Source organism: Toxoplasma gondii, chromosome XI (genome assembly GCF_000006565.2).
Source record: "Toxoplasma gondii ME49 chromosome XI, whole genome shotgun sequence".
In the NCBI taxonomy this organism is placed as follows: domain Eukaryota; phylum Apicomplexa; class Conoidasida; order Eucoccidiorida; family Sarcocystidae; genus Toxoplasma; species Toxoplasma gondii.
The window spans coordinates 5,641,848-5,660,822 of record NC_031479.1 but is presented as its reverse complement, the minus strand read 5'-3'; the positions used below and the strand labels follow the sequence as shown (position 1 = coordinate 5,660,822).

General features: G+C 49.7%; 1 protein-coding gene across 1 annotated transcript; it reads left to right on the top strand.

Moving 5' to 3' along the window:
- Positions 1-567: 567 nt before the first annotated feature.
- Positions 568-17,600, top strand: TGME49_217220 (zinc finger, C3HC4 type (RING finger) domain-containing protein). Its single transcript, XM_002370979.2, has 18 exons — positions 568-2,536; positions 3,088-3,331; positions 3,899-5,016; positions 5,781-5,867; positions 6,284-6,385; positions 6,879-7,020; positions 7,288-7,346; positions 8,157-8,501; positions 9,199-9,261; positions 9,635-9,732; positions 10,666-10,846; positions 12,128-12,208; positions 13,202-13,249; positions 13,785-13,929; positions 14,688-14,761; positions 15,641-15,719; positions 16,446-16,496; positions 17,003-17,600. Exons 1-18 carry the CDS (start codon positions 2,420-2,422, stop codon positions 17,050-17,052), a joined length of 3,084 nt encoding a protein of 1,027 aa, XP_002371020.1. The 5' UTR covers positions 568-2,419; the 3' UTR covers positions 17,053-17,600.
- Positions 17,601-18,975: the final 1,375 nt, after the last annotated feature.

Below are 18,975 nucleotides of genomic sequence, written 5' to 3'. Positions count from 1 at the left end.
TATCGAGTGTCACCGAGGGAGAAGCTGAACATGGCGGGGCCTGAAAATAGTTCAGTTGCAGTGTTGCTGGGTAACTGAAGGAGGAGGAATTTCGGTGAAGATATGCAGTGTCGAGGGTAACGCCGGTCCTGTCGGAAGATGCGAAAAAAAGTGAGCACCACGGGCACAATAATTCGATCTTGTTTGTACCGACTGCAGGAAGTGGAAGTTGAAGCAAACAGATGGTTCTTTAATTGCTGTTGCTCAGGAAATCCCCGTTCCCGCAGCTAACTCGCCGTCACTCGTGTTTACACTCGCGTGGTCAAATACTCGATCTCCAGCGGACAGATCTCTCCGGAGAAACCAGAATACAGACGCGGAATTCCTGCTGTTCGTTCACCGAAGTAAAGAAGGCATGTGGCCAAAGATAAATTCGATCCGTGACAGTAAAAGAGTTGGACTTCAAGAGCCTATGACGTTCGGGCTTCTGCACCTCGGCTTTTTCGTACCAGGCGTGCATAGGATGACCGGCAAGTTTAAGCCAGACAAGTCTCTACCAGCCAAGATGGACTCGTCATATCTTTGGAATTCACGGATCTCCTCTGAACCTTTGTATTCAGGTGCCTAACGAAATCAAAGGCTCTCTTCAGGGGTAGAAATAAACCGATGTCCTGCCCTTTCAAAGGGGGAAAATGTTCCAGCTTATCCGGCCTAATCCAGGTACTTTTGTCGCGTTTTGTGCGCTCAGGCTTCCAGCGAAACTGACTTCGTCCGTTCCAGCTCCTTAATCTTCGGTACCCTCAAAAACCAAACGCAAATGACAACGAAGTGTGGTGAAGTTCAGCAGCCGCAGGAAGCAACAGCAAGCAGTTGCATGCTTGACAGGCTCAACAGCAGCTCGGGATTACTTTAGGGGCATTTTCTGGGGTTTGTACCGGCAAAAAACTACGGGCGTCCCCTTTGAGTGCCGTACGATGAGAATCTCCTCCAGTTATCAAAAAAAAACTCACAGCCCCCGGGTGTTTTTTTTCGCGGGTTTGTTCATACCCGCCGCCTTCGGAGAGGACTCTGGAAAAACGCAGGGATACTTCGTCGCAGAGGAACGGAGCGCCCCCTGGGTAGACGGCGTCGCCTTGTGTCGGGAGTGAAAGTGAAAAAGAGAAATTAAAATTGACACGCATGTCATTTTTTCGCACTTTAAGCTCGTGAGCTCGTACGCTCCTCGTTTTCATTCAATCTTTTCTCCACGTCGCCCTCGAGCTTCTCCTAAGAGACATTGCGAAATGCATGCAAAGGAAGCCCTCGCGCCCTGAATGTCTCCAAACTCTCCTCTTCGTTGTCTCCGATCGAAACTCGTTGCATTTTAGTCTTGGTTTCCTCCGATTTCGGCTTCGTGCTGAGAAGAGCTCTTCGCCGGGTGTCGCCGAGCAAAGCAGGGCTGTTTGTCTCTACGCGTTTTTCTCTCTGTCGCATGGGGAAATTCGTCTGCGAACGAAGCCCAAACGACCGTTCAGTCGCACTCCCTTCTTTCGGCGTTCCTTGTCTTTCTCCCGATCTGCGTTCTTTGCTTCCCTCTAAGCTGAAGACAGAACTCTCAGTCGTTCCTTGGGGTCCTCGACGCCCGTTCCTCGGTAACTCCGCCGAGAATGCGTAGCGCAGGCCGCTATGTGCCCTTCTACCGTTCAGAGTCTTGTCGCAGCTCTTCCTGGATCTCCTCTAGAAGCCTAACTTCTCTCCGTTTGTTCCCCAGGGGATCTTGCCTTTCTACCGAGAAAAAGGGAGGTCCGTCGCTCGTCTGTCGTGAGCTCGTCAATCTCTAGCAGCGCCGTCGACGGTCACGTACCAGTGGCTGCAGATCGGAATTTCCTGTTCTGCAAAACAACCTACTTTGTTTACATTCCTTTCTTCACAAAAAGGTGCAGAACGCGATTTGTCTAGACTGGGAACAGTCCCCCGTTTCTCTTCGAGGCCTTGGTTACCTAACCCCTTTCTCTGTCTCCGGAATGCGCGACGAAACCTGTCCAGTCGAAAACTTTCTTCGCTGCCCATCGACTCGTCTTTTCGCGTTGTCGATGTTCTTGGCGTTCTCACCTCCCGGATGCTCTGTCTGACCGGATCTCTCCACTGTCGCTCTCTCTCTCTCCACTTTCTTTGCTCGCTCGTTTCTCGATAATCCTTTTTCGTTTCAGGCACTCGTCTTTCTCCCCACTGCCTTTGCTCGTTCCTTCGTCAGGCGCGTTTCGCATGCTCTACAGATCTCTGGTTTCTCTCAACCGCCTACCATCAGGTTTGCCTCCTAGACACCGTGCGAATTGGTTTTTCGTTCTCCCTCTGTCCAGACCCAGCTTCTCGCGCGTTCCGTTGAGAAAGGCGACCAGCCTGTGGCGAGGCCTCGCGAGGAAAGGAAGCAACAGTAAATCTTGAAAAATTCGTCGCCACTATGAGTTCCTGGGCAGGAGCCCCCAAGCGACGCAGGCGCCTGGTCGGAGGCACCGAAGAGGACGCTCCCGGAGGAGAAGAGGAGGACCAAGAGGGGCAGGAGAAATTGCCTCTTGAGGTCAGTCTTCCTTCTTCCCGTTAAGAGCCTTTTGGGTCGTACTGTACTGAAATGCATGTCCTCGTCGAGATCTTGAAGGTTTCTGTTCACCAGTGATGTGCAACAGACGCTCTCCTTTTGCCGTTCTCACGTCTACGAATTACGAGTGAAAACGACCTGTCGTATTAAGATGGGGAGCGAACGGCTCCTCAGTGCTGAGACGCGAAGCAGAGAGATATACAGACGCGCATGCAGACCCCCAAAGCGCTTCGTGGTTGCTGTCCGTTGTTGTCCGTCGTTCCTGTCCTCTCCTGCGAGGCTTGCCAGTGTTTTGATGGGAGAGTAGGACGAGTCTGAAGAAGTAGAGCAACGCCTCCTTCAACATTTCTGTCTGAACATCGTAATTCCACGGTTCACTTGTAACGGATTCGTCGCAGCAATACACTTTTCAGAGGTCATGGCTTTGGCCGTGAATGGGGACCTGCAGCGAGACGACGTCTTTGCTCTGCGTTTCTCCTTTTTTTCGAGCCAGGAAGCGCGAGTCGATGCGGTGTGCGTTTGTTTTCCCTCAGTCGGAGGCTCTTCTGCGTCAACTGATTCACCAGCAGCGATCTTCTCTCCACCAGTACAGACGCGAAGTTGCATGCCTGCAGAGGCAATTCGAAGAGCAACGTCGCGAGGTCGCTGTGGCAACTCAGCGGCGGGAGGCCGTTTTGACTGCATGGGGCGAGCTGCAGAGTGATGTCCTTCTCCTCAAGGCGCGCCTTGCTTCCCAGGTCGACGCCAGTCTCGTGAAGACACTCGTCGAGGCCCCAGGTACGCGCTCCGTCCGCTGCACAGCAAGTGAAGGAAGTTGGTTCTCACAGCTGGGCAGACGGTCTCCGCGTCGTGCGTCGATGCATATCTCTGTGAAGAGCTGCAACTCAAAAAAGTCGAGTCAGGGCCGCGGCCGACGTGATCCGGTGCCTTGACGTTCCATTCCTCACAAGCGTACACCGCCTGTCAATACACAACGACGCAGCCATATATATATATATATATGTACATCCATTAGTGCATGTGTGTGTATATCCATGCCTCTGTAGGTATTTACCTATTCATATATATATATATATATAAATACATAAATATAAAGATATATATGATGTGTGTGCGGAGAACAAGTGAGTCGGTGGAGACACATGGAGATGTCGCGGAGGTGTCTTTCTGTGGCGGTTCTGTTAGGGTACGCCCTGGTCTGATTCAGCGGTTTGGCCATCATCATGAGTCACTAAATTTCGTGTAGTTTGCGTTTTCAAAGAGAGAGGTTTCTGGGATGCCTGCGCTCCAACACCGTTATCCACCAACACAGAGCTGTTTTCTGTGCTCGCGTGCTCACCTCAGAGTCTGCCTTGCTGGCTCCGAGCATCTTCGTAACGAAGACCTCGGTGAAGAGCGAAGCTCGTGAAGAAGCGGGGGAAGAGGCGGCTGCATGCGATGCGCCCGACGGGGCCGTATCCCCGGCTCTGTCCTTCGAGGCGCCTTTGTCAAGTGACAGCGAGGATTCCGAGGACGAATCTTCTTCGAACTCGAAAGGTTCATCATTGCCCGAAGAAGAGAAGAAACGCCTCGACGAGGAACTCCGCAGGCAGCGCGAGTGGACTATGGGGCTTCTCCGGGATTTCGTCGCGGCGGTGGAATCCAGAGCGAGGCCGGAATCAGAACAAGCAGAAAAGCCAGAAAAGACGGAAATGGAGTCCTCTAATGGAGTCGCGTCTGCTATGTCTGAGAAAGGGTTTTTTGACCGCATGCGCGGCGCGCTACACAAGCTCCGGGAGGCGGCGCGGCGACACCGGCGCCGGGCGCGGGTCCTCGAGCGAGACTTACGCGTTCAAAAGAAGGAGACACTTGCGCTGAAGGTGGAGACAGATCGACTGCAGAAGCAACAGGCTCTGCTCAAGTACCGGTTTCGTGTTTTGTCGGGGGCATCGCCAGAGAGCGCGGCGTCGCTGCTGAGGGCCGCAGGTCTGCGAGATGAGGCCGTCGAAGAGACTCCCGGCACCCGCGCGGAGACAACTGTCTCCGCGGAGACCGCTTCGGGCGCCGACGGGGGGCCTTCGGGCGCGCAGCCTGGAGCCGCGGGTCCGCAGGTTGGGGCTCCAAACGGACCTGAAGCCGCGCGGGCCGACGCCGGCTCGCAGCTGTCTCCGGGTGAACATGCGCCTGAGAAAGGAGACACCGGAGGAGACAGTGCTGCCGGGCGCGTCGGGTCTGGAGAGGGGTCCTTCGACTTCTTGCCGCCGACCACGGCGCCAGAGGAGATTCTTGAGCACCTGGAGTCTTTGCAGAGGAAACTCCGCGAGCGAGAAAAGGAAATCGCGCGACTCCAGGAAGAGAGAGCGAAGGCGGAGAAACTCACTGCGGAGGTGAAGATTCTCAGAACTCTCAACCATGAACTCATCCTCCAGAGTTCACCCTACGTCGAACTTCAGCAGCAAGCGGCTAAACTCGAGGAAGCCGTGGTAGGCGGAATCGCTTTTCTTTCCACCCCACCCGAGTTGACAGCCTCTTCTTGCATATATCTTTTGTGTTCTTGTCTTTTTCCTTCACATGAAGCGTTGGTGACAACGGCAAAGAAGCGGGCGTACGGGAGCGCGCAAGATCGACTCGAACGCGACACAAGAGGGCAGGGATCCGCTGGGCAGAAGAAGCGATTCGAAACAGAGAAACCGAGAGATCTCCAATGGGGACAGCAGGCGGGCGGGAGGTTAGTTGAGGACGGAGCAAACGCAAAGGATTTTGCAAGGGCCGACAGGCAGGGCAGATGTTCCTCGTAGAGTTCTTTTGAATCCGGCGCCACCGCGGTCGTCGTATGTTTTTGCTTTGGCATGTTTGTGCGTTGCGCGCGAACCGAGGACACCCCGACCAGTTCGGGGATAATGCATGCGAACGCTTCCCTTGTTTCGGAAAAGGCCTGCTGCTCTTGGTTCATTCTTTCGTTCTGCTCTCCTCTTTGAAGATCAGGTCTGGTTGTGCGCAACGCAGAAGTGGAGACACACGCTACGGTAAAGGCTCTGTTGCTCCTCTTCGTTCCTCCCCTGCTGTGTCGACCAGATGGCTTCGCGGACCGAACTCGGTCGTCTGTATCTTGTCCTTCGACTCCCTTCCGTGAAGTCTATTCGGAAGAAGATGCAGTTCTCGTCCCCTGCTGGTGCGCTCGCGCCGCGGATGATGCACTGAAGACAAGACTGCTTTTCCGATGTCTCTTGTGTCGCCCTTGACGCAGGTTGTTCGGACAGCCGAAGTCGATGAACTGCGGCGGGAGCTGCTTCATGAACAGAAGCAGAAAGACGAGGAGTTCGAGAAGCTTCTGGTGAGCGAGGAAAGAATGCCGAAGCGGGGAAGTCGACCGCGACGGGGAAGCGAAAGAAAAGCGCGCGTGATGATTCACAGATCTCGCCGAGGGAACTCCGTGGAAAGACAGAGCGACGCACGAAGAACAGACTTGCTTCATCGCTTTCGCGGAGATAGGAATTCCTAAACTGCAGCACTTGCATGCTGTGGCGAGAGCTCGGAGTGGAATCAGAAGCCGAGACAAGTCACGGAAGACAGGAAAGCTACGAAGAGTGAAGTGGCGTAGAGAGAGCAAGAAACAAACTTTTCTTTTTTCCTTCGTATGTGGATTTCCCCAGGTTTATCCACTGCGTTTCTCCTGTCTTTGCTGTCTGGGTCGCGCGGATTCTCTCGCGGCTCCTAGGCTCTGTTTGTCGTGTTTTGCTTTCTGTGCAGACCGAGACGAAAGAGCAAACAGAGAAACTGCTGGAGAAGATGAAGACGCTGACAGACGAGTTGCAGAGTGCATGCGTCGACCGTGAGAAGGCGCTCTTCGAGGTACGAGAAGTTCAAAGATGTCAGACAACGCAGCAACAATGTGCTCGCCAGACCTCCCAGAAAGAAGGAAGGGCAAAATCCAAGAAGCAGACGCCACCTGCCTGCGCAACTGAGAAACCCGGGCAGGGCGTGAACGGAGACGAGGAAGCCTGCGAGGCAAATTACATCTCAGAAAAATGCACTTTTCGTACCACAGTTTTCTCCTCATTCGTCGCTTTTCATAGTACTGGAAGCACTTAAAGAGAAGGCGAGTGAGACGCAGACATCGACGTGAGAAACGGAGAAAGCAGAGCGCGACACGGATTGGAAAAAAGAAGGAAAGGCAGAGGCAGGGAAAAACAGAGAGGAGGGCGGCTACAGGGTAAAGCAGGGGAGAAAAGCTGAAGAGATAAAGGTTCAAGAGAGGGACGGTGGAGGATGAACAGGGCGAGAAAGGCAGAAGAGATCGACGGGGCGTTTGCTGTCTAACTCTCCTGTGCATGTATTTTCACAGGGGGAGCGACTGCGGCAAGAACTGCTCCACAGGAAGCTGTCTCAAGAAGAGCAGGAGACTGTTTTTGCGCAGCGCTGCGTCCAGCTCAGCAAACTGAAGATGCAACACGAACAACTGAAGAACGCAGGCACTCAAATGCTCTGTAAGCGGACAACTGAAATGCATGGACGCAAATGCTCTTGTGAACAGTCCGTGGTGTCAAAGAGCAACGTTGGCATTCCGAGGTAAAAAAACAACAGTTTCGGTTCCACTGCACATAGGCATGCATCACGGTAGAGAGGGAACGAGCGTCACGACGGCAAGGTGTCAATGTGACAGAAAAGCCTCTGGTTGAAACTCTCTTTCGAGTTGATTCTTCTTGTCTGCTTCCCTCATTTCTGGCATGCCCGACAACAACTTTTGTCTGCAGTGAGAAACGAACGCATGCGGAAGGAAAGGCAAACGCTCATAGAGGCGATTCGACAGAAGGTGAGTGAGGCGAGTTGAAGACTCTCGCGCTCCGTCTAGCTGTAACTGAATGCAACAAATCTCTTCCATGTATGGATGTGAACCTACACTCGATGCACTGTTTTACGTTCATGGAAGTTTCGAAACCGTACTATCTGGTAGGCTCTATACCCCAGGGGGTGGAATCCGAACCTTGCGAGATTGTCTGGTGTCGTTTTTAAGGCGACTTGCAAGATCCGGAGTTCGGATCTCGATCACCATCGGATTCAGAACAACTATTTCGAGTTGTTCTACGGGGTGGAGCTGTGGGTTGAGGTCTGTCTGAAGGTCTGGTGCATGTTGACAAAAAGCCAATATCCAAAAAATGCGTGAGCATCCCATTGAGACGCGTGTACGACGGTCGTGTGTGAAATCTGGTTTCTTAGTGAGCTATAGAATGGGCATTTGACGAGCTCAGGAGTCTGTACCCAGACACCAGCCTGCGCGTTCGTACGTCGAACTCTGCGCGTTGGTCCAACGGTGCATGCAAGCCTTGTGTGTACCGTGGGGTCAGTAGGTCATGCCGGGGATGTCCGGTGCCTCAGTGCATGCAGTTGCTCCGATAAGTGTGCCTTTGAGGGTGCTGGTGCATGCAAGTGAGCAATAGGCTGAAGAGCATTTTGAGGCGACTCCAAGCGGAGCGACAACACCCTCCACGCTGTGGTCTCTTGCAGTCCACACAAAAAGTGCATGTATCGCTGTAGAAACGGACGATAATACTTCCTTCAGTGTCTGTTTCCTGCACACACTGTCTCTCTGTGTCCATGTCTTTCATCTCTGTCGCTCCTTTAGGATGAACTGATTTGTCGCCTGAAGCTCCGACTGCAGGCGGAAGAGCGGCAGAAGCAGGAGGGTGTCTCCACAGCGAACGCGGCGTCTGCTCATGAGATCAGCAGTTCCTCAACGCCGTCGCCGACGGCAGAAAAAGTGGAGCCTGCAAACGACCCCACACAAAACTGTGTCTCCGGTGTCGCAGGCACCTCTGCAGCGTCGCCTTCTTCTTCTCCGCGCGATGTCCCCAGAGATTCGCTACACGGAGGTTCCCTTCTTTCTCTGGATGCACTGGAATTGCCTGGACTCGAGGGCGATGCAGAGACCGTCGAGGTGCAGATGGCCAAAATGAAACTCGAGAAAGACGTGAGCGTTTTTCGTCAGCTCCGATACTGCCACAGAATAAAGAATCCAGCGTTTCTCAGGGAACTGAGAGGGTACAGATGAAGTATCCAACACCGTCGATGCGCCACCGATGATCTGGAGCACTGTGAAAAGAGACTGTTTGTCAGTTGTTAACCGTGAATAACGCGCAGTGCATGCGGCGTCGAAATCGCCTCTCATGACTCTGCTTCTGCGAAAGTCCCCGCAGCCTTCCAGGTCTTTTTCGATGTCACATGCCGGCAGGTTTTAAGCGAGACTGGAAACCTGGAGAAGGGAGAGACGGAAACTCAAAAAATTCGACTTGGGACGGTGGCTCCACTGGCTTGGGGAACATCCCGGTTATGGACTCGCCGTCGAGGCGAAAGAATGGCATTCGCACAAGTCTTTCAGAGAGTTGACGTATTTTGAAAATCGCACATTATCCGTAACTAAAGCTTTTCTACTTACTCCGAAATTTTAAAAGGGAACGAATTCGGTAAAGGATTTTTTAAAAGCTCACAACGTCGCTCGACTCCTGTTTGTCTCTCGACAAGCCCGCTCCGACACCTCTGTTCACCTTCTGGTTCCTTCCTCTTTCAATCCTCACGCATGTCGAGTTGCGGTTAAATTCTGCAAGCTTCACTTTTTCTGGAAAAGTGACTCAGCGCTTTCTCGGCTGAAGTTCCTTGTCTTATTGCAGGCTCTGCAGAGGCGACTCGCGGACTACGACCAACTTGTTGTAGAGATTGCTGGCCTCCGTGAGGTGAGATCTGGGAAACAGCTTTGCTTTTCCAAAGACACTGTTTCCTTCAGCATCTTCTTCGTCACCCTCGTCTTCTTCCCCATTTTCGGCTTCTTTTTTCTGCTTTCTGCCTGTTTTTCGTTTATCTTTTTGTGGTATTCCGTCTTTTATGTGCTTTCACCAGGTTGCTGTTCCTCGTCTGGAATTTCGACTGTGCGTCCACTGGGGCGAGAGCTGAACACTTGAGACGTCGTTTGTTTTTCCTTTCCCTTCGGTGGTCGTCGTGAGCGCCGACGCAGGTCATTCTTCAACCTTCGAAATCTCCTGTGGTTCCGAAGCTCGTTCCGCTTTAAAGTGCATCTGTTTTGTGTTCTTGGTTGTCCTCGATTCGCAGCAATACGCGCGCGTATCGGAAGAAGTCGAGGAAGTCAGCAAAGCCTTCGAGGAGCGGCAGACCTTCTGCGAGCACCTGCTGAAGCAAGTCAAAGAGAAGTGAGTCAGCCACGAGAGAACGGGATCGGCTTTCTTCGAAGCCGACCCCGCAGTGCGGCCCTGTATTCTTCACTTGAAAGTGTAATGTCTTGTTCCATAGCGAGTGGTGTGGTTGAGACCAGTTTTTAGGAGCTCAACTGACTATGTAGTTCATTTGCAGGTGTTTGCCTCCATTCACTCGTAGTGTTTCTGTCTGTCCTTCGACCTGGAGAGAGGCTGTTCTTTCCTCCCGTCCGCTTTTCTGTCGCTCTTGTCTTTCATTTGTTGCTGCTTGTTCTTCCACTTTGTTTTCCTCTTAAAACTGGTGTGTTTAGTGGTTTAATCGAGCCACGATATGCTTTTTCGTTCTGTGCATCTACTCAACTTTCGACGGCAAAATCATTCTGGAAAGTATCAAAACTGTTACACACACACAATACTGGGAGTCTGGATCTTCGGAAACGTACCAACGCCTGCGCGTGATCTCATCACCTCTTGTTATATAAGTCCGCCGTGTCGGGAGTTGTCCCTCTCATGAATGCGCCTCTCGCACTTGTTCTATCACTTCAGGTTTTCTCTAATCCTGCCAGCTGTGGCTTTCCGCTTCTGACCTAGGGGGTCGGTATATCCCATACTCGATCTTGGTTCTTCTCTGTCTCCTTCAAGACGTCTCTCCTTCGATGATGTCAATGAATATCTTTTTTGTTTCCGTCGCGCAGTCTGTTCTCAACCGGTCGGCGCCGCCAAGGCTCCAATTCGGTCTGTACCGCGTTTCACCGAATCCCGTTCCAAGTTCCCTTTCAGATGACTTGATTCTTTCTGAAGGGATGCTACATAAAACTCAAATTCTAGATTTTTTTAATTCCTGTATAGATTTCCCTAGTCTCTCATAATCCCTAGGAAATGTTGAATCTCTCGTTACAGAGAACCTCTTATTGCTTGTTTTTTTTCCAGAGACGAAGCCCTTGCAGATCTTCGAAACCGCAATGCAAGTTTCCTGCAGCAGCAGCAGATGCTCTCACGTTTGTCGCGTCTCCACGACCAGAAGTTGCTTCTTCTACGCCAGCAGTACGAGCAAACAACGACGAACTCTCGAGTTTATGCAGACGCCCTACAACAGGCGAATGTTCGTGTGGTAAGCGAAGACGAACTACCATCCAGGCATAAAAACCTCGAGTCTCAACTTCTGGTCCTAGATCCAAAAGCGACGAGTTTCAATTTTTGGATACTGAGCGTTCGACACGCAGTTCGCGGTCCAGCAACCCCCACCACGGTAGAAATGCGGTCGAAACTGCCATTGGTCGGCAAAGGTTATTTACCTGCAAAATACGCTGGAGCGTGACGACGCAGGCGTTTCAACACAGCACAATAAGCTAGAGAATGAATTCATGTTTCCGGTGTCTCGAAGGTGATCATCGTGTTCACGGCTCGGAAGCGCTTCCAGTTCTCGCGGTAAAAGTCAGCTTTCTCTGGACAGAGTAGTTGGTGTCTTCAGAGCGAAACTCGTATAAAAACAAAAAGGCATCGAGAGTTTACATGTGTTGGTACAGAACATCAAGGCGCATCTTTGTTAGTTGAATTAAAGGGCAGAGCGTTGAACTGGGCCATGGAGTTGTGCTCGCGTGAGTTAGAATCGTTTCCGCCGGCCGCAGCGACGGCAAACGGCAAGGCGCGTCTGTACATCTGCGTTCATATTCGGATTTTTACTTGGTACACACTCGCCACTGCCCGTGGTAGCACGCGTCAACGACAGAGGCAACAAACGTATCAACAGATTTCAGTTGCTTTTGGGGATTCCGGTTCCGAGAAACTGGGGCTCTGCTGCTAACTGGCCATTGACAGATGTTGAGTGTTCTGGGTGTGGAAGTTCCGTCAAGCCAGAAGCTGCTATTCGACGGCAAAGGTGGAGGCTTGAACGAGGCGGAAAAGGTCTCTTTTTTCATTTAGAGAGTGTAGTCATGGTTGTGCATCTAACCAGCTCGAAGGCGCTCGTACACCATTCACGGTAGCCAGGTTCCTCCCTCTACCCAGAGAAGTAGAGGAAGAGAGACACTATCCGTTATCGGTTTCTGCGGACCCTGGGTTTTATATTTTCGTCTACTGTCCGAAGCCAGTGTCGCCAGTTGCGTCGCGCTAGGAGTAATCATCTCTTATAAGTTACGAGGCTTGACTCGCGAGTCCTCAACGAGGTGTACTCCTGGAAGAAATCTGAAGCATCCACCCGTGGTCGCGCTTCGTCTCACCGAGACCTGGAGGGGATGGACGCAGATCGAGTGTTTCGCCTCAGTTGCAATCAGAGCTTTTCCTTCACAAGCGTCGAGATCAGATGGTTCTTCCAAAGAGGACGAGATAACTTTGTTTCTAAGGACGTCGTGAAAAGTTCTTTGTTTTTAAACGTTATGTTGCATTTTTGCAGACACTTGCTGACCAACAACGCGAAGAGGCGACGTCCGTATACCAACAAATGCGCACAGCGCGAGACACGCTTTACAAGGAGGTTCGTTTTCGCTGCCGAATCTACAATTCTGGGCATTGAGAAAACCATGAATTTTCCTCAATGAACTCCAGAAGGTGCATGCACCTGCAGCTGTGGTGGCAATTGTCTGCAGAGAGCGAAGATCCTTTCTTTTTCCTACACGGAGGGTCGTGAACCACGGAGGACAGAGCTGACCTACAGTGCGAAAAGGCGAAAAGCGATCACAAGGAACTTCGTTTTCTGTATATCATAAATGGAATCATACTTAGTATCCTAGCTACTAGAATATGTCTGTTGATAGCAAGTTTGACGTCTCTTCATTTGAAATGGTTGTCTCTTCGTCTCCCCCATTCACAACAGGGAAAAGCCAATGGGTATAAAAGGGAGCCGTCTGAGTCACCTTAGGGAAGAGGTCAGGTTCGCGGTAGTGAAGCAAGTATTGGAATCGAGGCTCGAACAGTTCGTGACCTGTCGCAGATACCTATTTTAGTAGATCCGTGTGTGTTAATTAAGTATACATATATATAAATTTATATGAGTGTGTATATATGCTCCGCTATAAATGTACGTGTGTGTAAAATAAATGAATATGCACACGTATATTCAAATGTCTCTGTTTTTTCACTGTGTCAAAAAATGCACGGGACCTGTAACTGCATGCACGACGGTAGAAACGACTGGCGTGCATGTGCGAGTATATCTGGGGTGCCCTGTATGGCGCGGAACAGACAGAAACGTTTTTCTTCTCCAACGGACATTTTGGGTAACGGCTTCAGACAAGAGTGCGCAAGCTGTGGTTCTCTTCCAGGCTCATGAAATATCACTATCGGTGAGCTTTATTTGATTAACCTAAATGCAATCGAAAAACGATCAGGATGCGGATTACCTTCTCGGTTTTCTCGCCTACATATGGAGGCGCCGGACATGCGGAAGTCCGTCACTCGACTTCGTTCATTTCCACTAAAGAGGCAGAAAAAATCCTGGATCTTCTCTTTCTTTGATCTTACTCCGCAGAAAGAAGAAGCCCTCGCAAAACTCAACACAGTCGTCGAAGCTAATAAGGTAAGAGAGCCTCTCTCGATACTGGTAATCGCCATGTCAAATATATATATATATATATATATATCTGTGCACATGTATATGCATGTACGTGTATGCGGGTAAAATAAGTGCGTGTGTGTGGAGGCGTATTAGAGGTTGCATTCAAGTCATGTTCAGTGTCAGTTACGTATAAAAGATGTTTTTCTCTGTTTGCTCAACGCGTGTGGTGTTTCGTGCTCGTTTGTGTTGAGTCTGTTTCCCTTCCGCCTTCCCTGTCTCGGTCCACTCTCCCTACAGCAAAAAGCTGTGAATGTCCAATTATATGTATATATATATATATATATATACATATATGCATAAATATGTGTATGTGTATATCTGTGTATACGTATATATTCGGCAGTGCATGTGGGATTCCTTCCAGGACTGCTCGTTTGAGCGCGTCTTTTCTACAGGGGAGATGTGCAGTGGCAGCCACCAGATGAGCGTACCTGCCGCATAGAAGTCCTCTCGGTTTTCTTTCCAGTTTTTTCTCTTTTTTGTTGTTGCTTTGCAGGTGCTCGACGCTGCCGCGCAGGAAAGTTTGGCTCGAAGAAACGCAGCGGAAAATGAGGCGCGAGCGTTGGTAGACGCGAAGGTGGAGCTGGAGAAGAGGATCGACAGATTAAAAGCCAAGGAAGAGAAACAGGACAGGAAACGCGGTAGGAAGCTCGAGGGTGCATCTGAATGTATTATGAGGCGCTCCGGTATATATATATATATATATATATATATATATATATATTTGCGCATATACGTTGACACGCAGTCCATGCAAAAACGCGTGTGCAAATGTTTTTTTTTCATACCTATTCTTAGGGAGAAAAGGTCCCTTGCATTTTTCGTGTGTGTATGGATTGAGGTAGTTTATTTCTGTTCGATGTGAAATGTACAGTTCTGGATCGTGGAGCGTTTCCTTTACATAGACTAGATCTACTTAAAATGTGATATGTCTGTAGATGGTTTAGGAACACGATATACGTCATCGTGCCGGCTTTGTACGGACGAGGACTGCCGAAATCCAATACGATTTATATTGAATAGATTGTTACACTTCGGGGATGCCACCTGAAGCTCGCTGATAGAGTTTGAGTCTTTCTGCGTCAAAGTGTCTCGACTAAGAAACCGGGGAAAGAGAAACGAGAATCCAAACATGGCAAGAGTGCAGCGAAATGTCCACGGATCGATTTCAATTCGGCTGGTAGAAATATCAAGCCTAATACCAATTGTCTGAGGTAAACAATACAGGGGTGAACTGTATAAATACCATGTGGTATGAGGCTAGACTGTTAAATCAGTGTAGATGCGAGTGCGTGTTTTTTGCTCACCATGCAATATGCAGCATGCACACGTTACTCCAGTGGTGTGTTTTCCCAGGAATACTTATGTTCATTTTTTGGCTTTTGTTGTTTTCCTGTAGCTCATACTGCCGCGCTGGAGGAGCTGTCCATCAGAGACCTTCAACTTCTGAAAGATGAGAACGAAACGATGCGAGTAAGTCGTTGAAGTTCATCTCTGCGGGTCTTAGGTGCCTCAGGCTTCTCTGGCCCTAAATCTAAATTCACTTTGCACGTTTGGCCTCTGACTTGCGGTGGTCATTTTGTACTCCAGCGATTACAATCATCGCCATCGCGTTTATATCGTCTTCAGTCCTAATCCACTTGTCTCCGCCTGCGTCGTTCGGAGTGATCGTTTCATTTGCTTTCGTATGGGATTCAAGCGAGAGGGTTCCTCGTGTGTGTGGCTTGCAAACACGCGTAGGACCTGGCTGCATTACCGCTCCACATTGCACTTTCTGAGGCAGCTTTTTTAAGGTGTCCTTTTTCCCTCGTAAAACTTCAAGTTCTGCGTCAGCTGAACCTGGAGGCCGCGGCCGCAACTTTTGTATTGCAAGTCCAGCGAACCTGACAGGTTTACCCTTTTCCATTGTTTGCTCTGGAGCTTAGGCTTGAGCGACTCCGTTTTAGCAACGGTGGTTGTGTCGGAAGTTCGATTTCTGACTTTAGTAGTGTGCAATGTTATCTGCGCTTGGTATTCAGGGGTGTCGAAAGAAGGTGGATAAAGAAAAACGCGAGGCGTTCGTCCCCTGTTGTAGTGGTTTTTGACCTATTTTTTCGGTCGAGCTTCACGCATGTTCTCGGCTTTGGTCGCGCGCGGTCTTCATTCTGCTGTGTCTGATAAAATCTCATGTTGCTTTTTTGGCAATTTCGTTCCAGCTCTCAATAATGGGAACCCGTAGGAATTTCTACTAAGTTCTAAATTACTCGTAAAAAACAGACAGGTCCAAAAATCTACAGATGGCAGAGGTGCACAGGGTTCTCTGCGGCGTCAGCATACTTGGGAGTTTCAATTTTGTGTCGTTTTCTTTCGCAGCGCCGTCTCGTGTGCTTCGTCTGCAACGAACGTTTCAAGGACCACATGATCAACAAATGCGGTCACATGTTCTGCCAAGGTGGGGATTTAGACAATGCCTACCCCGTTTCGTTTTCTCCGTCAAAGTTCGCAGTAGCACCGGCTATTCACCAGTCAGAGCACTGAGTGGAAGGATCCTTGATAAGTCGTCACGTGCAAATCAAGAGTTGAAGAAGGGCCGTAACTAGACCTTTGTCGTTTTGGGGTGGGGGATTTAGTGATAAATGCTTCGCATGTGTTCAACAAGCAAGCTCTGCAAACACGATAGACCTTGAATCCAGTAAACAAACGCCATTACGATTCATAGCAGCAGTCCAACTCGTATGTACTCCCCAGACGTTATCACACAGGTTGTTTGCACCCGGACTACTGGGTTTATCGTCGTCTCGTCATGCTCATTTGTTGTTTTCACCGATGACGGTTAACTTCTAAGTTAAGAAAACGTGAAGAAGTTTTAAGAGCTTGCATGTAGGTTGTTTCGTATGTGAAAATCTACAATGAGCGAGGATCCGGTACAAATCAAAAAGAAGTCGCGTTCTATTTCGTGCGTTAGCTGCGTTTCAGTGGATCATTCGTAGGCGACACCCATGCAGTTCCCGTGGCGCGAATCGTCAGTTGCTCCAGAACAGATGGACACAGTCCCCCTGGTTCCACCTGCTCTGATGGATTTGTAGTGGTCGAGCGTTCCGTTCGCTGTCGTTCTGTCTTTTCATGCGTTGTTCTCCGTTCGGCTTTTTTACCTTCACACCTCTTTGTTTTTCTGCAGTGTGTCTGGAGAGAAACGTAAAGACGCGAAACCGAAAGTGTCCTCACTGCAGTAAGTCGCTCGTGTACACGTGGAAGTTGCTGTAAATTTTAGTTATACTACGGTAAACGCATAGTATCGTCGAATACAACTGTATGCTCTTCAGTGGATAACTGGAGTTAAAGGGCACTAACGACTGGCTTGATGTCAGGTTTGTTTTTCTGTCTACGAGGGACGTCGGTTTCATTGCCTGTAGGGTAACTGGAAGTTTTGCTGCGCCAAGAAGGGCGGCTGCCTTTAAGCGGTTCGCTTCAAAGAGAGGGAATCGTTTTTGCCAATGGATACTTTCAGGTGGTGTGAATTGTTTTTTCTGTTTGGTGGACGTATACAGAATGCTACACCCTATAAGTACTAGAAAACGTCCACATCCCCGAACTTTTTATTATGTTTTCATGAACTCCCTGACATGGTCTTTTTCGATGCACACACCGCGCATACACTTTATTGTGGACATCTGTCCCCATAGTGAAATGGTACGGGACTGCAAATGTCTGCCTTCATTGTTGCGTGCTTCTCAGAGGCCCAGTTCGACCAGAAGGACATCCGCAAGGTCTATCTTGACAACTAAACGATTGTCGCGAGATGTTCACTCGTTGTCGTGAAGGACCTCTTGTCATTCGATTTTGGGGGAACTGCTCCTGTTTAGTGTGCAGTCATGGAAACTACCACAGTGAATATCATGATAGTTGTACAGCTTGTATGCAAACGTTCGTTTTCACATGTACGCTAGACAGCACATCGGGGTTTTAAGTCATGGGGTCATCCTGCAAGTCGAAGTAATGCCGGTAATTTAGGGTGACCCGCCGTTTGCTGCGGACAAGTTGTCCGTTCCAGGCTCCGAATCATTTTACCCGAATAATGAACAGGTACTCCGAGGAGGCATGGGTTTCAGTGGTTTCAGAGTTACTCGGAATGCTTAGTGAGCTCCGCCAGAACCACCTTTTCGGGGTTTTAATCGTGTGACCGCAGGATCCTCCTGTCACTGTCTTGCGCAAGCCAGTTCAAACCACAGCGAGTGCAATCGCAGACTTCGTTGCCTTGGGAAGGAAAGCTTGTCTTTGGAATCGAATTCAAATGTCTTTGGAGGACAGACAATTTTCCCCTTTCAATCACTTCAGAACGACGAGCGACAACACACCCGTAGAAAGCCATTCGAGCTGAAAGTCACTTCAAACGAAATCGTTTCTCATTGGCAGCGACTGTGTCCGGCTTGCACACGGCACAGTTTATGACCTGTTTCAGTAGGAATGCAACACATTTTTTTGAAGGTTGGATCTTTTGAAAACGCAGCTCATAAAGTGTTCAAGAAGTCTGCCGTCATCCGCTTATTCACGAGAACTGGTCCACCACTGTCGCACACGAATTGGTGTTCCTACTGATTGAAAACGTCACTGAAGTGCATTTGCCGTTGTTTCCGTGCACTTGTCATGCGTCAGGTGATCCCAGGTATTCATGTGAAACAAAGGTGGTGTCGTTCAGATAATGTTCAACCCACAAGGTGTTCGGTGGAACTCGTTGATTGTGTGTTTTTTTCGACTTTCTGACCAGCAGAAAGGCAGCTATGCGATCGTATAACGCTACGCAACGAATAGGCTACGCGATGTGTCTGCAGTAACTTTACTGTGGACGTCGGTGGAAAGTTCCGTCGTTGTCTAGTTCGCGGATTTTTGTCGTGCCTTTGCTGGGACTGTGTCCACAATTCTGCACGCTGCAGCAGAATAGGTTCAAGGAGACTAGGGTTATGTCTCTTTGCACAACAGCGTTCGTAATCCATGTCCAGAACGCAGCTAGTCCACTGAAGCGTCAGACAGTATTTGGAGGGTAATAGACACTTGTTTCCCTTTCTCGTTTGGTGTAAGCAATCTCTCGTGGGTTTTTGCTGTTACAGGTCTTCATTTCGTCGAGGAACTATTCACTGAAACAAAAGAAAGACACAGTTTCCGCTACATATTATGTATTAGACTACTGAAAAGAATTCGTGACTCAGAGGGCCATGTTGACGCTCTCCCCAGATAAGCAAGTGGTAAAGCCTCAGCAAGGTGTGGCAATACCGAAAGGGGCTAGGTATAATTGGAGTTACAGCTGCCAGTGCTCGACTTGCCGTACTCTCCTCCGATCAGCAACCAGAGTAAGGGTCGTGTCTGAAGAATCGCTGCTTGTTAAGCCTGTCGATTATATCGCCTGCGTTCAGTTAGTGCTCGGAGTTCCAGGGCACATGAAGACTGAGTCACTTGGAGGAGCGAACGTTGTTAAATGTCAGCGTCAAACCATTCTGAAATCAAGGAATCAGATACTAGCTAATCTACAAAGACGATGTATGCTGCTTGCGGAGTAGCACCATCTATTTTGATCAAGGTCATACTATATACCCAGGCAGTCACCCATCCACAAACTAGATCTCGAGACACGATTTGTTGAGTAATCAGCATTTTGCTATTCACAGCTTGAATCTCCGAGAGTAATCCTAAATCAATAAGTGGTGATATAACTT